Below are 18558 nucleotides of genomic sequence, written 5' to 3'. Positions count from 1 at the left end.
AAATAGAGGTAACCCAGCATGTCCCACTGGGAGGAGACCTCAGAGAAGACCTAGAGCTTGATAGAGAGTCTATAGCTCTCTTGTAGTGTAGGAACGTCTTGAGATACCCAAGAATAAGCTACAGAGTGTCCCTGAGAAAAGAGGTGTCTGAATTTCCTTTCTGGACCCATTAATGCAAAAAACTGTGGATGGATGGATAAATGGATTTGCCACATAATGTTTGGATCTTCAGTACTTTTGCCATGTTCCACTGTGCTGGAAAATCCACCGATCATCACCAAATTGTTCCTGAAAGCTGGTCTTGGAGGACATCTTGGTCCTACTCTTTATTCATGGCAGTGTTCTTGGGCAGAATTGGGAGAAACCCACTCACTTGGATGGAATGTAACCCCACACATACATTCCTTCCCTGCTGGCACTACAAAAGACTCACAGAAGCTATGATAATACATTTATCAGATGCCCCAAACAAGAAAAATAAGAGTTAATCAGAAAAGTCCTCTGTTATTTATCCTAATTTAATGCAGAGTTTCAGTCTGTCTTTGATTTCTTTGTTGGACCAAAGTGGATTCTTTGCTGCCCTTCTTGTCACAGATCAATGCAGTTACAACCACCTGCTAGTAAGGATGAGCAAACTGTACACTGGTGACAACACGTTTTTGTAGTGCCCCTATGAGAAGGTGACAGTCCCTATGTTAACTGGAAACTTATATGTTCTGATGACTTTGAAGACCTTGATAAAACAGGAATCTGCTCTTTAAGTGGTCACCTATGAATCAACAAAAACAGGTGGCAAGCCTAAAGCAGATGTAAAAGACTGATCAGAAAACCCTGCAATAAAGCAAAACAGTGAGTATGGATGGATGCATGGATAGATGACTGGTTGACAAAGGGGAAGGAGGAGAGATGAATGCCTGAAATGATGACTGATAAATGGACGGATGATGGACAAAGAGATAGATGAACACCTGGATGGATGTACCATGGATGGACAGACATATCGAAGGATGAACAGACGATAGATGGATAGATGAATGGATGGTGGACTAATAATTTTCTGAGGAGATTAATGAACAGATGAATGGACACAATACTGATCATGGTACAGGTAATGAGGTCTAGATAGACAAATGTTTTTCCATGCTCTGTTATATTTTTCCAAATTTCTCCACATCTAAAAACTACTTAAATTAAATTATAAAATTTCCAAACATGTTCAGACTGTGTAGGAACCTTAAAACCAACCAGTAATATATTTGTGGTTGTCTTGAAACACAGATGAGTCAGAACATGGCTGATGGTACAACCTTGCTCTAGTGGGATCAGATGGTCGCTTGCAGCTGCAGTTTTTTCTAACAGCACAACATATGAACAACATATGAAGGAGGTGTGACAAATATGTCCAGTGCATTGGTGGTGTCTCCTAATCCAGACCAAACGAAACGTTTTTAGTTACACAAACATTCTACTTCAACCAGATAGTCCATCTTGACTTTCTCTTGTATATTTCCAACATCACAGCAAAATTTAACCATTTGTTGCACTTTGACATTAGATTTCATATCTTGATGCTTCCTAAAGCGCTCCCGTCCTCTCAGGTTAACCCTGTCCTTGACTGCTAGTCTCCTGGCTGCTTCAGCCAAATGCCTTAATTGATGTGCTTTAAATAAAACACTTAGCTGCTGCTGTGCATGTGACTCCAAAGATTTATTTGGCATTCATGCCATTAGCTTGTAGAAAGAGTAAATGGTGGCCAGATTTTCTGGCTGCAGAGGCTGCTCTTCCCATTTGTGTAATGATATGGGATAAATTCCAGTTATCGGAAAACTATAGAAAAATCCGAGTGCTCTTCTCTTCCTTCCTGTAAAATGATAACAGTACTGACAGCTCGGTTAGAGTCTTTTTAGGTAGTCAAGCTGTCACAGATGGTTGTCATCTTATGTGCAGCCAAGGAAGTAATGGGAATGTGACAATTGTGTCTCTTTTGCCAACAGACTGAACATGCTGCAGGTTGTGTGAGTGACAGATATGGGGTCAGGAAGATCATACTGGCAGACTTTCTCTGCAGTTGTAGTCATTTGCCACTTTTGTAAGTACCTCTTTATTGTCTCATATAAAGAATGTTCTAGTTAAATATCTAGAATATGTCATACCTGAAACTAACCACTCATTTCACTGCAAATAAACTCTTTAGTAACAGCTGAAGGTGTAAATTCAGAGGTTCGTGGAAAGGTTGGAGACTCAGTGGACCTGGATTGCAGTTTCCTTCCATCAGGGCCACAGTCTGGGTCATCTGCATCCCTGCATGTGGTGGAATGGGTGCGGCAAGGGCTTGACATTCCTGTTCTGATCAAATTTGGTTCCTATGCACCTCGAGTTCACCCAAATTTTGAAGGTGAGTACCTGTTATAAAAGTAAGCAACCTAAGGTCTTGGAGAAATGGAAAAAAGTACAGTAGAAGCATAATAAATAGCAGAACCTGATCTGATCCAGAAAACTTGTGAAAATGGGGAAATTAAAGCAGACTGACCATCTGGACCTGATCTGTTTTAAGTAACTTTGGGGCAAATGAAGCAGCAGATCAGCATGAGAGACAGGGGTAGAGGGTTGAGTGAAGAATAAATTCCTCTAATTAGAGTTAATAATTCTAGATTATTCAGAAGTCAGCTATAGAGTCAAAAGTCCAGAACCAACAAGTGTAATGTGATACAATAAGTTAAAATGCTAACATGCTAAGAGTAGCTGTGTGCTAATGTGTGAGCTAATAGTAAATAGTACAGGAGTTGGACAATGAAACCGAAACACCTGTCATTTTAGTGTGGGAGGTTTCATGGCTAAATTGGACCAGCCTGGTAGCCAGTCTTCATTGATTGCACATTGCATCAGTAAGAGCAGAGTGTGAAGGTTCAATTAGCAGGGTAAGAGCACAGTTTTGCTCAAAATATTGAAATGCACACAACATTATGGGTGACACACCAGAGTTCAAAAGAGGACAAATTGTTGGTGCACATCTTGCTGGCGCATCTGTGACCAAGACAGCAAGTCTTTGTGATGTATCAAGAGCCACGGTATCCAGGGTAATGTCAGCATACCACCAAGAAGGACGAACCACATCCAACAGGATTAACTGTGGACGCAAGAGGAAGCTGTCTGAAAGGGATGTTCGGGTGCTAACCCGGATTGTATCCAAAAAACATAAAACCACGGCTGCCCAAATCACGGCAGAATTAAATGTGCACCTCAACTCTCTTGTTTCCACCAGAACTGTCCATCGAGAGCTCCACAGGGTCAATATACACGGCCGGGCTGCTATAGCCAAACCTTTGGTCACTCATGCCAATGCCAAACGTCAGTTTAAATGGTGCAAGGAGCGCAGATCTTGGGCTGTGGACAATGTGAAACATATATTGTTCTCTGATGAGTCCACCTTTCCTGTTTTCCCAACATCCGGGAGAGTTACGGTGTGGAGAAGCCCCAAAGAAGCGTACCACCCAGACTGTTGCATGCCCAGAGTGAAGCATGGGGGTGGATCAGTGATGGTTTGGGCTGCCATATCATGGCATTCCCTTGGCCCAATACTTGTGCTAGATGGGCGTGTCACTGCCAAGGACTATCGAACCATTCTTGAGGACCATGTGCATCCAATGGTTCAAACATTGTATCCTGAAGGCGGTGCCGTGTATCAGGATGACAATGCACCAATACACACAGCAAGACTGGTGAAAGATTGGTTTGATGAACATGAAAGTGAAGTTGAACATCTCCCATGGCCTGCACAGTCACCAGATCTAAATATTATTGAGCCACTTTGGGGTGTTTTGGAGGAGCGAGTCAGGAAACGTTTTCCTCCACCAGTATCACGTAGTGACCTGACCACTATCCTGCAAGAAGAATGGCTTAAAATCCCTCTGACCACTGTGCAGGACTTGTATATGTCATTCCCAAGACGAATTGACGCTGTATTGGCCGTAAAAGGAGGCCCTACACCATACTAATAAATTATTGTGGTCTAAAACCAGGTGTTTCAGTTTCATTGTCCAACCCCTGTATGTCATCATTAGCTACAGTGCTAACATCAGCTGACGTGGTAATATTAGCATGTTAGCTGCTAACTGAGAGCCCTAGCAATTTATCTACTATGCCAGCACGTTACATATGTACTTTCATTACATGACTGTCATGTCCTGCCAGTTAGTGGAGTTGTTAGTGTTTTTGTGTACTTTTCTCTGTCAGGTATTTTACTACTTATCCAGGTTATGAGATTCTTTCTGTTTAGTTTTCAGTTCCTAGATTCTTGTGTTTATTGTGTTTATTTATATTGTCCTATTGATCTGTTTTTCCCTGGGTTTTGTTATTTAATTTAATTTCTTTATTTTTCAGTGCCTCATGTTCCTCCTCATTAGTTTAATTACATTCCCCTCAGTCTCCCTGCAGCCTGTTTCCACACCTGTGCCATGTTTCACCTGATTACCTGTCTCCCTGCTCATTGGTCCATACTCCACTTCCTTCAGTACTTAAGCTTTCTGGTTTTTATTGTTCCCCACTGGTTCCTTCTGAATTCCTTTGCCAACTACCCTGGTTGTAACCGGTTCTTGTTTTCTGCCTCCACGTTTGTCTTCTGTTTTCTGGAATTGTATGTTCACTACTTATATTTACAATTAAACAAATAACTTTTCTACACCCCATGTGTCTCCCGAGCGTAAGTCTGCACTTTGGTCCGACCAAACCAAAACCGATCATGACACTGACATGCTACTAACATTTCATAAATGCTTAAGTTATCATTTTAACTTTAAGCCAACAGCACTAGCATATTAATTGTATCTTCTATGCTAAGTATGGACTTAATAGACCCACTGTGTGTTTATATTTACTTTCCACATGCTGTTTGGCAGAGATCATGAGATGATTGTTATATCAGCGGTGAGAAATAAAATTAATACTGCCTACAGAAAACCTTGTTTTTTAAAAAGTATTATGATAAATGAACAATTCTTTGTTTCTGGATCTATATTCAAACCTGAGTAAGTGCTGGGAACATGTGCTCAACAAGTGGACAAAGGTTTTGTATCAGAAAAGTTTTTTCACTTGTAATTTTCTACGTTGTGAGACGTTCAATTTTTTTCTCCTTGGGTAATGTACACGAGGTGTTTTCTATAGGCACCAGAGAATGCACTTTTTCCTAAAAATAGATTCTCTGATGGTATATAACCAAACTCTTGAGCTATAGATAAATCAAGCATTGATGGATTTGCCAATTGTTAGATTGTTCCATGACAAAAATTATTTCATAATTACAGTGTTGCTAATCATATCTCTGCACTGAATGGCTTTTGACCAACCTACAGTAGTTTTAAGTTTTTTATCTTTAGAAAGTAAAAGATTTCTTGATAAATCTCAGTGTGTATTCATTGGAACTTGTTGGCATTTAGAATTATTTTTATTTACTTCTCAGAAATTCACGCTCTGCTTGAACACAGCAGTGTGGCTCTTTTTGCCAACTAGAAGTACCTTTTTTTAACCACTTTTTCCTTCCACTAAGCTTTCCGCTGGTATGCTTGTATACAGCTCTCTGTGAACAGTTGGCATCTTTATTGATAGGTTTTTGTGGCTTGCCCTTTTAAGAAGTCTATGACAGTCTGACTGTCACTCTTGTTTATGTAGGCCATAACATGTCTACAACTGAGCATATCTGTTAAAAATTCCGTTTTATGTATTAGTCTTATATAATATTCACATTTTTCTTATTTTCTCCCTGTTGTGTGCTTTCCTCAGCTGTAAACCATGCAGAAATAAAAGCGTAAGATATATCACCTTTTGCGTAATAAAGCTATATAATATATAAAATTTCTAAAACAAGTAAATTTTGGTTGATATTCTAATTTTTAGAGATACACATGTAAGGAAACGTGGGGTGTTTGAAGAGTTTTAAACTGTACTGTGATTTACTGCCCTTAAAAAACAACCTGTGGACACATTTTGCAATTTGAAGGATGTTCTTTATAGTAATCACCGTAGGCACTTTCAGACACAAAAATTTATGCATGACTATGAGAATGTACATAAACGCTTCTACAGAAAAACTCTTGGTCCCCCAAGGATAGTGTTCTACTATTTTCCTATTTGCCAGCACACTGTTTGTTGCACTTAGTACCATGCTTGAAATATAATTTTTCATGCCAGCCTTATTATAAGGACTGTCTGTGAAAATTTGTTTCATTAGGGGTAATACAGGGAGTAAAGTGAGTGCCTTGCTGGCTGTTGTTGGAGTCAAGACTGAAACGAGACTCTTGTTCTCAGATTTCATTCAGCACCACACCTTGTTGGCCTTTCAAACCAACTCTCATATTGCATCATTGCCTATTGTTCACATTCTTACCTACAGCACAATGAACAAAGACGGTCTGAGGCAAAAATAGTGAACCTCAATAGGACAGGGCTACCTTTGTGAGACTTCTGTTATCCTTTAAAGTCACAAACAATGGAACGAATGTGGACAAAAAGAAAGCATGTCTGGGTAGCTCAGAGCTTCCCTTGTTAGTCTCTTTTTTGTCCTGCTGTGGAGATGCCCATAGAGACTTTACTGTGGACTTCTGCAGGTTTTGGATTTTTATTGCTGCACCATGGAAAGTTCGGATTAAAGTGCAGTTTTTATAGAAAGTACCTGAAGCGGTTTTGAAATAAAACTTCAAAGGGTGAAATTAATTGGTACATTTCAATGCTCAGGTGGGAGGAAAGCAGGTATTAAACTAGCTGTAAGTACAGCATTTAACCTAATTCGTTTATTTCCATCAACATGAAAACTGAGAAGGGTTAGCCAGCATCCATCAACATTTGACTGCATAATTGATGCTCTCTAAATATTCTTCAACACATCTTACTCCCTGTTGCATCACTCATTACGTGCTGTGCAACTAAAGGCTGTTCACACCACACCGATTGATCTGTATAACCAGCTGAGACTTCTGATATGTCTACATTTAAGGGAATTTCTTTAGAAGAATGGAACACAGATCTAGTGTGATGTAATCTGATAGGTGTTCAAAATTTTTTTTTTTTTTTTACCAAAACTGAAGTTGTATTTGAGGGCAAAAAGCAGAAGTCTTCATGTGTAAAAACATAAATGAATTGTACAAAGATTTTACCGGCATTTATTTTGTTTGTCAGTTGTAGTTTTTTTTGCCTTTTCCAAAAGCACACCCTTCTTTAAAACATAGTAGCTGTGATGCATCCCAGGGGGCCCAATTTCATTAAAGCATGTTAAATGTCTGGAAAAGAATGGGAAAAGTAAATAATGGAAGAAAAAATATTTTTATTTCCAAGCTGCTCCAATCAGAGCAGTTTTTATGTTGGTTTCTATATGACAAATTCACAGCCTTTCATTTATCCATCCATCCATCCATCCGTCCATCCATCCATCCATCCGTCCATCCATCCATCCTTTCATCCATCCATCATTTTGTTTATCCAGTACGTTTATCTGCATATACTGTATATCTGTCTATCTGTCTTTCAGTCAGCTCATCCATGAGTCCATCTGTCAATCCATGACTCTTTCTGTCTGTCCATTCTTCTTATCTTCGTGTCTTTTCCAAGCTCTGTAATTGCTGTTATAGTTGGTATTATTTAATAATCAACTCTCGTATTTGGAATTTAAAAATTTGGTTAAGAAATCTGCAAATTTCAGTGTAAGGTCTTACTACACCCCTCCTTGAACCGCCACCTTAACGTGGTGGAGGGGTTTGAGTGCTCAAATGATCCTAGAGGCTATGTTGTCTGGGGCCTAAATGCCCCTGGTAGGGTCTCCCATGGCAAACAGGCTCTAGGTGATGGGTCAGACAAAGAGTGGTTCAAGAATTCCTCATGAAGAACAAAATATCGAGGCACGTGACGTTGCCCGGTACGGCGGAGCCGGGGTTCCGCCCTGGAGCCAGGCCTCGGGTCGGGACTGGTCGGAGAGCGCCTGGTGGCCGGGTTGCTCCTCGCGGGACCCGGCCGGGCCAAGCCCGAACGAGAGACGCGAGGCCTTCCCCCAGTGGGCCATGTTCAAACATAAGGGTGTCCATCAGTGCACTTGGCACCAGGACACCCTAGGCAGGAGTTGATGATCGACTTTGTTGTCGTATCATCAGACCTTCGGCCGCATGTTTTGGACACTCGGGTGAAGAGAGGGGCCGAGCTGTCCACTGATCACCACCTGGTGGTGAGTTGGATCCGCTGGAGGAGGAGAAAGCCGGACATACTTGGCAGGCCCAAGTGCATAGTGAGGGTCTGCTGGGAACGCCTGGCGTAGCCCTCGGCCAGGGATGTATTCAACTCCCACCTCCGGGACAGCTTTGACCATATTCCAGGGGATGTTGGAGACATAGAGTCCGAGTGGACCATGTTCTCCGCATCTATTGTCGATGCTGCGGCCCGTAGCTGCGGCCGTAAGGTCTGCGGTGCCTGTCGCGGCGGCAATCCCCGAACCCGGTGGTGGACACCGGCAGTAAGGGACGCTGTCAAGCTGAAGAAGGAGTCCTATCGGCTGTGGTTGGCTTGTGGGACTCCTGAGGCGGCTGACTACGAGTACGAGTACGAGTACGAGTCTTACTACAAAGTTTTGACTCAGATGGGCTCAATGCACATGTACTTCGCACATTTAGATATTTCTTCCACATCACAGTTATGCACTACTTTGTGTTGGTCTATAAAATAAAATCCATTAAAGTTTGTGATTGTTACATGTCAAAATATGAAGAAGCTTAAGTATGAATAATTTTGCACGGTGCTATATCAGCAGATAAGAAGTAGAAATAAAACAAACAGCGAAGTCCTAACCCTAGAATAGATGGTGACCAATTGGAATTTTAAAGATTACTTTCATCCAAGAATTAACTTAAAATAGTCAATCTTTTCAATATTTAGATCAAGACGTTTAACTTGTAATGTGTTTAGTGCGGAACATATTCAGATTCACCTTTCCTGTATCTGCTTCATATTTATTTAGTGTAACAATGTTCTCCTTTTCAGATTTATCTCTTGTACTAACACAAGGTAATCCACAGTAATCTCTGCCTTTAGATTTGTGTTTGTCAAAGGATCAAAACCTGCTTTCAGTTACAGCCTTTCCCTTCTGAGTTGGGTGCCACTCCCTCACCCAGCCTGGACCAGGAAATTTGATGTTGACATTTACATAGCAATAAAGTCAGGGCAAACCTTAGGTGACCTTAGGGTCAATTATCAAATGTGGAAGCAGTATGCAGTTTAAATCCAGCTCAGGGTCTTAAAATACAGGAGCGTTTTGTTGCTTATTCAGAAGACAATCTGTAGCATACATCATTGTCTTACGTCATCAGGCTCAATGTAAGAGGAAGCAAGGCGTTATGCTAGTCGTAATAACCTTAAAATTTGCTTATCTTTTGAATGACAAATTACACTTTTAGCACACCTTCTCATTCTGTAACAACAAAGGCTTTGTCTTTAAATGGACAAGTTTTCTAATCATGTGCCTTTCTGGTGACAAACAGAAAACTGTTTCTTCACTGATTCATAGGGTTTGAAAAAGTTGCTTTGTCCCTCTGGTTTCTTCGCTTGAGCTTTCTCACAGATGCTGGTTGCTGGATTAGTAACAGGTGCAGCATGAGAAACTCTGACTCTTTGAGTAGAAATGAGCAGTGTGTATTTCGACCCATCTGGCGTGTTCTTAGGTGTCGAAGCAGCTTGGTTTCCAGAGCCAGCCTCCAACTTTTGTTTGGCTGCTATGATTTGCAAGTTATCCAAGTTAATCAGTCTGCGTAGGGTCATGTTTCTGTTTGTTGCTGATCCCTCCCTGCATTAGTTATTCCATCTTTTTTTTTTTTTTTTGTGAAGTGGGCTTGTGTAAAGTAGTAATTAGAAGTTAGGGTTAGGGTCTTAAGGCAATAGGCAAGAGTCTCATTAAACTAACTGTTTTTCTGAGGCAAGATGAATGGCTAATCTGAGTTTAAATAATGGCCAATCTCTTTCAATATAAAGGCTAATCTGAGTCAAAATGATGGTTAGACTGTGGCAAGATGTTGACTAATTTGTTTCAAGATAAAAACTAGTCCTTGTCAAACCAACAGCCAATTAGTGTTAAATTACCAGTTAATTAAGATCAATCCCTAATCAGAGTCAAATGAACAGCTAATCTGAATCAAACATCTAATTGTCAATTGTCAGAAGTCAGTTCCTTCAGTACATACAGAACTAGGAAAAAAAATGTCTCCTATGATGGACCACTTGGAACAAATAACAGGATGTGATAGTGTCCAACTTTATCCATCTGAAGGATTTTAAACATATGTGGATATTATCAGTAATGTTTGAAAGTTTCTCTTCAAAATAAACCTAATCTCAATGACAATTACTGATAGCTATGCATAAAGGTAGAAAAACATATTAAAAAACCTAAATATTTAAAACAACTAAGAAGTAAACAACTTTCTTAATATGTGTAAAAGTACAATATGCACTGTTTGACATCTAGGTAAATTTTTTATTTTAGTTCTAGTTTTAAATTAACCCAGTTCCTATTAGCTGGTAGCTTAAGTGGCCGTTAGCTTGAGTGGCTTTCAGCATAAATGACGGTGTGCTTGAGTAACTCTTAGCTGGAATATCAACTAGCTTGAGGAGGTGTTAGTTTGAGTAGTTGTTAATTTGACTAGTTGTCAGCACATGTGGTTTTTAACTTGAATAGCTGTTAACTTGGACAGCTTGAATAGCAGTTGGGTTGAGTAGCTGTTGGCTTGAGCGGTTGTTAGCTTGTGCAGCTGTTAGCTTCATTGGCTGACAGCTTGAATGACTGATTGCTCAAAGGCTGCATTCCATTTACCTCTGAACTGGGAAGACAGTGACATCATCTCCAAGGTGACAGCGTTCCAGTTTCCCACTTGTGTAGAAGTCGGAAAAAAACATGGAGACTTGTATTGCTCGTACATGGCAACAGCTGCAACAATGACAATAGCACTGTTCTAGTATATGTACGACTGACTTAATGACTAAATTACATAACTAATAAAGAATTGCTAAAAACAGTTAAAGTAATTCAAGTCAATTAAAAATATTTTATTAATCCCAAAGGGAAATTAAATGTTGTTGTAACTCATATTATGCGGGTTTCTTCAAAGAGCTGTTGTGGATGATGATGGCTGTGGGCAGGAAGGATCTCCTGTAGCGGTCTGTCTTACAGTGAATCTGAAGAAGAGGATGCTCAGGGTTCTCCATAATGTTCTTCATTTTATTAAGAATCCTTCTTTGCACAATGATCTGCTGAGGTTCTGGAGGAGTCCCCAGAACAGAACCAGCCTTCTTGATCGGCCTGTTGAGCTTTTTTAAGTCCCTGGCTCTGATGCTGCTTCCCCAGCAGATGATGGCAGAAGAGATCACACTCTCCACAATAGACTGATAGAAGATATGTAGCATCTTGCTACAAACACCGAAGGTCCTACGCTTCCCCAAGAAGTGCAGTCTCCACTCCAGTCTGATGTTCAGGTGAACACCGAGGTATTTATACTCCTCCACCACCTCCACTTCTTCTTCCATGATGGGATAAGTGTTTGACCCATTCCTGTTTCTCTTAAAATTTACAATCATCTCCTTTGTTTTATTCACCTTCAAGATAAGATAATACAACATGCCACAAAGCGGTCCAGAGTGTTTTGCTACTGTTAATGTGAGTAACAGCCATCCTAAATGCATAAGTCGGGTGAGGTCATGTTGTCCCGATTTTCCGACTCGTAATTCCAGTTGAAATTTCCTACTTGGAGAAATTCCGACTTCCAAGTACAAATGAAACGCACCATTATTTCTTGTTAGCTCAATAGCTATCAGCTCAAAGTATGAGCATAAGTAGCTGTTAACTCAAATAACTGTTAGCTTGAGTAGCTTGAGAAACTGTTAGCCTGAGTAGTTGTTTGCTAGAATTGCTGTTAGCTTGAATATCCTAGCTTTCATAACCTATAAGAATTTCTCATCATTTCCAGTTAGATACAAAGATATAATTGTTGGTGCTCTTAAAGACCCATTTTTTCAGAAAACTTTTTTCCAATTCCAATTCAAGCTTATTTTCTCTCTTTACACATGTCTGTCTGTATTATTTGGGTGTTTTGAATGTTTGTAAACCTAAAAAAGATTCAGTGGGGCTCCCCTTAGATTGTGAAGAGCAAACAGAGGTTTAAGTGTTTGTTTTTGCTGAGCAATTAATCAAAGCATTAATGTCAACTCTGTGGACAGGAAATGTAGTCCCTTAGTACCCATACTTCTGCTGACTTTATTAAATGCAAATACAGCTGTATAAATTCACTGTCCTTCTGTAAGGAGAGGTAACATATTAAACACAGCTACTGCAGGTAATATCCTTACTTCCCATGTAGACAAACATGATAGCCTTGCACTGGGACTGCTTGTGTTCAGTGGAGCATCAAGTTAGACCTCTTATTTAGATGGAGTACTTCAATTCAAATTTCAAACCGTGACACAGTAGTCCTGCATATAGCCACAGGCAAGACAGAGTGTAACCTTATCTGGTTCTTTCTCCAAGTGAAATCTGAATGCCTCTTCTCAACTTGCCAAGAGCTGACGACATCTCTTAGAGATGATGTGGGCTTTCTGCCCATGGATATCACATTTTCAGGGACATAAATGTCTGTGGTGCACAAAATGGTATTGAATTTAAATAATTTTTGTCTACAGGACCTTGTCAAACCAAACAAGACACTTTGTGGATAATTTCCCTAAAGGGTTCTTTCTATAATTTGAAAACTGCATCTGCAAAATGTTACATATCCATTTTGGAAGATAGAAAATCAATATGTCTGATGCATCCTTCACTCTCAATAAAATGTTACAAAATCACGAACCATGGTCTTTCCAAATATTCCTTTTGTCAGCATTGTTCCGACTCGTTTGGGAGCTTTATGAAGGACATCAAACTAAGATTGAGAAGAATAGTAAATTAAAGTTTCAAATATCTTTTTCTTTCTGATAGCAAAGCCTTGATGAAAATTCCTTTTGAGAAGTTTATCACAGATAATGTGATTATTTGTTTTCTGTAACAAAAGGTTTTAATTGATCACAACAAATATGACAGTTTTAAATTAGAAACTCGGTTGAGAATATGTCCTTTCATTCCCTGCAACCCACTGCTTTTTAAAAAAAGACATCAGTAGCTGTCTCATTTTATAATTTATATTGCTCTAATCTATAAAAACAATTCATTTCAGAATTATTTCATTTATTCTTGGAGAATTGCATTTCTTAACGGAACTGAATGGTTTTGTGTTTCATTGTCACCTGAAAGTGTATTAAGGGACAGAGCCTTCAGGGGGCCTTTAGTCAGAGGCAGTTTGTCAAATAAATGTATTGTGTGATTGTGTGTGTGGTGAGCATTGTTGTGTGGTTGAATTGTGCTGAGAAAGGGCATTGTTCGGCTTGGGCGTTTGAAAAACCTACATAGCTCCTTCTTTTGGTCGTGGGTTCTGTGTGCGAACAGATCAGCATGGAGAAAAAAAGTGAATATTTAGCCAAAAAAAAAAAAAAAATGGAAATGGTGTTGTTTTGTTTACATCAGTAATGCACAACTAATCCATCTCATTTTACTACATTTGTGATTTGTGATCTGACGGCTCACTAAATGTTGCTTCCCATGTACACACAGGCTTTACTCTCCCAGGTAAATAGTCATTGGTAAAGGTATTCATTGCTGTTGTGGTAATGGGAAAACAAAAGCACACCCCTCTATCCAACAGCTTGAAGACGCACCTTTAACAGATATATCAGGTAAAGGTGGTTAGCAGTTGGTACTTTGACCCACTCTTCCATTCAGCGTTCCTTCAGGACATCAAATTTCCCAGATTTGTCTTTCTTCACAACTCTCTTAAGCACCCCCCACAGCATTTCAATCAGGTTAAGATCTGGAAATTGACTGGGCCACTGCTTCACCTTGATTCCTGTTGATGACCCAGTTTCGTCCAAGTTTCAGCTGTTGGACAGATGGCCTCAAATTTGACTCTAGAGCACTAGTATAGAGTGGAATTTATGGTATCTCAATGACTTCAAGGTGCCCAGGTCCTGTGGTTGCAAAACAAGCCCAAATCATCAGGCTTCCACCACCATGCTTGACAGTTAGGGATGTTTGATTTTATGGTAAAAAATATAAAACAAAAAGCACTGAGTGCATCAATGAATGGGTTAAAGATTTACATTTTTTAGGGGGGGTTTGTTTAGTTTTACGATTTTACAAAAAGTTGAGGTCCTTATTTTCAGTCTGTAGTCCAACGTTTCTTTACGTTTTTATCATGCCACTGCAATGTACTTTTTAATGTTTTTTTATAATCATGTAAAGCACTTTTAATTGGCTTGTAGCTTAAATGTGCATTACAAATAAAATTGCCTTGCCATGTATTTGCTAGGGGAGGTTTATACCTGCCTAAATGATTGATGATTTGAAGTATTTTTTTAACAACATTGCACCTCAGCAGAAGACATGCCCTGTGTAAAACACAGTGGTGGCATCATCATGCTCAAGGATTACTTTTCTTCAGATGAACCTGAGGTTTCTGTCAGAGAGGATGATAGCATGAACGGTATTAAATAGCAGTTTTTATCCAAAACCTACCCGCAATCTTTTAGAATCACACTGAGTAATGCTAAAAAAACATATGTCCAAGTCTAGACCGGTCTTGAGACTACTTGTACAAAGTCTTGGTCTTGTCAGAAAGTCTTGTCTTGTTTTACTCAGTCTTGTCTCAGTCTTAAGGTGTGCTGGACTCAGGATTTATTTTCTTAAGACTCGTCAAGACCACACCTGCAACACATTTGTTCTTCACTGAAACGTAACATGAAACTCATGGCTGCATTCAAATGCAACCACAAAAGTTTTTTTTTACTTTTTAAATGTTATTGATGTCATCTGTGCTCCTACGTGTTGAGGATAAGATGATGAGAAAACAAGATGAAGAGACATCTCTGGTGAAGATGTACTGATGTTTTTCTGGCTGTACAAGAAAGAACGCTGAGTTAAGTCCTCCACCTCCACCTGTCTCCTCCTCTCACTCTGCCTGCAGCTAATACTAAATCAGTTAACCTGTAGCAGGATATATGCACTCTAAATTGTCTGTTTACCTTGAAATCAGCTTTTTAGATTGACTGTTTAAATACCAGTCTGGGTTCACTGAAATGTTGCACTGCACCTGCAGTAACTGAAAAACCAGTGCAACCAGTTTGCAGCAATAACTATATTATTATGATGACAACAGTGTTCTTGAAAAATGCTCCCACATTGTTTTGCTGTTGGTCTTGGGATTGACTGGTTCTGGTCTTGACTTCCAGGTGAGATGGTCTTGGCAACAACACTACTTCCAAATCAACCAAAGAATGACTTAATGAGATGCAAATTTCTCTAAGAGAAAGTTTTGGAATGGCCTAGCCAGTGTCCAGGGCTAAATCTGACAGAAAATCTGTAGGGCCACTTGAAGAAGTTTGTAGACAAGAGATATCCTCATAGTCTGATAAATCTGGATATTTGCATGGGAGTGGGCCGATATTTTCAAGTCAAGATGTGGGATGCAGATTATGAAAGCAGGCCGAATGCTGATATTGAATCAAAGAATATTATTTTAAGTGCATACACATTTATGCAACCAGGTTATCTCAACTTTTTTTTATTTTAGCAGTTTTTTTGTTTTTTAAATTGAATTGTCATCTTATTGGTGGAATAAAAATAAAGAAACTTCTGAGAGCCAGTGCAATTTATGAAAATACTTAACTACAACAGAAAATAAACTAGAGTTGGTATGAAATGGTGAAGGGATGACTTTACCCAGAATCCTGAAAACCGTATAAATGATTCAATAGTTCCACAGTTTTCATTAACAAAGTGATGATGACGAATGTTTCTGTGCACCACATATCTTCTCTGCGACTAACGTCACTCAGATCTTTTGCAATCATAGATTTTTTTTTTATCTTAGAAGCAGTGCCATTAGGTCATGCTCTTCCGCTTTCCTCTCCACCACTCCAGTCCATTTTCCCTGATGAAATTCAACGTTGTTCAGGCAGCATTTCTGCCTCAGCACAACCTCTCCTGCACAGTGCCTAGTGACCTATATCACATGAATTCAGTGGAGATAAAGAGGGAAAAAAAAACTAGAGGGGGTCAAAGGGTAAGATTTTGAAACGAGTTAATCCCCTGAGTTTATGCTGATGTATGTTTTGCTCCACTTTCGCACCCACTTCTGTTTTCCCCCCTGCGGATTTAGTTCCCTTTGGCAACTAGAAAAAAATAAACAGGGTGTGTTATCTCTGGAAGCATACCTGGCTCCAACTTCCTGGATCTTTTTTGCTGTGAGTCCAGTCCCTCGCTGCCAGTCTCACTCACATCCAGTGAATCTGTTAATAATTACCATCACAACAGTGGCTCCCCTGTGGTACAGAGCCATACTGCAGTCTGTTTGATGCTTTCACATTTTATTTTATTTCTGAGAAGGTGCAGAGAGGTTTTCATGTTCTTTAACACTGTTTTCTTTGAGTTTTTCTGTTGGGTCTGTTGGTTAAGGTGTGAAATCTACATGGACAGTTAGTCTGCAGCCTTGGAAAGATAAAGGGATGATGTTACAAGCGGCGCTGGCTCGAGGGAGCCGTCACCTGGCAACCAGGAGATCCGATTTCTAAGTTTGTGTGCGCATGTGTGCAGCGTTCATTGTGTGTCTGTTTGTGCATGCAATTTTCAGGCAACACTGCAAGAACTCCCTTTTGTTTTATCCACAAATGAAGTGTCACAGATGAAAAGTTTGAAGCACCTCTGAGTTGAAAGATGACAAGTGAAGACTGTGGATGGTTAATGGCATGTTTGTTCCATCTTCCCCTTACCTCTGCTCTGTTTCTGCAGGGCGAGTATCTCTGGTGAGTACCACAACCCTGAGGCTGGAGCGCCTGCAGTTGGATGACCAGGGCTTATACAACTGTCGAATACTTCTCTTGGACAACCCTGCAGATGAAGTGCAGAGCAGCAACTGGACTCTGCTTTCTGTGACTGGTGAGCTACGTTACACTGGATTAATGTTCATAAAGCAATCTGTCTTGGTAATATATCAAAGTGAATCTGAACGATGAATTCATTACCTTTCCACTGACTGATAACTATCACATAAAACAGAAGAATCAGGAGATTTATTTTGAATTCTTAGGATTTTAGATGCATTTAAAATTAGCACTAAACCTGACACTTCAACTAAAGATTATTGTTAAAAAAATTCAACAAGATCTGGAAACAAGAATTACACTTCTTATGAAGCAAAAGAAACACACAAACGAAAGAAAACAACTGATAAATTTACACACTAAATTTAAACTTAAATGTTAAAAAACTATTAAAACTGATGAAGATCTTACATTTATGAAAATTTTCTCAGGAGCCAAGATAAAGGCATTTTACAACCTATTTCTGAGTTCTAATACCTACTTTGATCTAGGAAAAATGGAAAAACCAGGAGTCTTAAAGACTGAGTGGACCATTTGTGAAGGAATCACCAACATCTATTTAACCTTAGCATGGTCCAGGAGAAGGTTGTAGTGCTGTGGAAGACATCCAACCTTGTCCTAAGTCCTAAAACACTTTATCCACAAGTCCTGCAGAGAATCCTGTTGACCCACCTGAGTTAGCAAACCAGCACCTTCCAAGACCCACTACAGTTTTCTTACTCCCATGTAGTTGGACTTGAAGAGGCTATTTTACACCTCTTTTACTGTCTGACCAGGTGGTTATCAGTAAAGGGGCTGTACTCACAGCATTGCTTTTCACTCTGTACACCTCATCATCTGAAGAAATACTCAAAAGTCTCTTAACTTGTGAGTGTTACGGTGAGGTTTTGGGGTGGAACGAAGCGCAGACAAGAGCTTGGCAGCAGTATTTCGATTAATTGTCAGCTTTATTCAAAGTTACAAGCATAACAAAATCACTGCAAGTAAACCAGAGATCCAAAACTTACATCTACAGGAATATGGTACACATGGCAGTAGAGGGTAGACCCAAGTTGTGCAACGAGAGGAACCAGCAAAGGACAATGAAACAAAACCAACTAATATACTGAGGGAGAACAAAGGCAGGTAATCAAAGAAACTAAGAACAGGTGAGACAAGGAGGCAGGGAGGCAGAGTGAGCAGGTGAACCTAATAAAACTAAGCATGAGGAAAGGGACTAATTACCACAACAGTGAGCAGACCTAATAGAAACTATAGACCAAGATAAATTAAGCATAAAAATCAAGAATAAACATGAACTAAAGGAAACTGAGAAAACGGAGGGAACACAACAACCTAAGAACTAGCAACACCATAAAGAAACCCTGACTACAAAAGTAAACAAACCTAAAGCACACTGACTGAATAGACTGGAAGGGAAGCAGAGAACATGAAGACTAGAATGTAAACAAACAAAATATAAACAATAAGTAAACACAACCTAACCAGAGGGGCTGGAGAATAAAGCTAAACTAGAGGAACTAAACGAGAAAGGACTACAACTAGGAAAGGAACTAACACAGAGAAAATAAGACTAGT

At 39.7% G+C, this 18558-nt stretch overlaps 1 protein-coding gene across 3 annotated transcripts in view; it reads left to right on the top strand.

Moving 5' to 3' along the window:
• The window catches only part of igsf9a (immunoglobulin superfamily, member 9a), a 93037-nt gene that overhangs the window by 16284 nt on the left and 58195 nt on the right, over positions 1 to 18558 (top strand). For all 3 annotated transcript variants that reach the window (XM_047372602.1, XM_047372603.1, XM_047372601.1), the window contains exons 2-4: positions 1995 to 2089; positions 2195 to 2395; positions 16889 to 17035. In XM_047372602.1, coding sequence (XP_047228558.1) covers positions 2029 to 2089; positions 2195 to 2395; positions 16889 to 17035 — 409 coding nt within the window. In that variant the 5' untranslated portion in view covers positions 1995 to 2028. The remainder of the gene's footprint in view (positions 1 to 1994; positions 2090 to 2194; positions 2396 to 16888; positions 17036 to 18558) is intronic.

The sequence above is a fragment of the Girardinichthys multiradiatus genome, chromosome 8 (genome assembly GCF_021462225.1).
Source record: "Girardinichthys multiradiatus isolate DD_20200921_A chromosome 8, DD_fGirMul_XY1, whole genome shotgun sequence".
NCBI classification, from domain to species: Eukaryota; Metazoa; Chordata; class Actinopteri; order Cyprinodontiformes; family Goodeidae; genus Girardinichthys; species Girardinichthys multiradiatus.
Note: the sequence above shows the minus strand (reverse complement) of the source record. Positions and strands in the feature narration are given on the sequence as shown.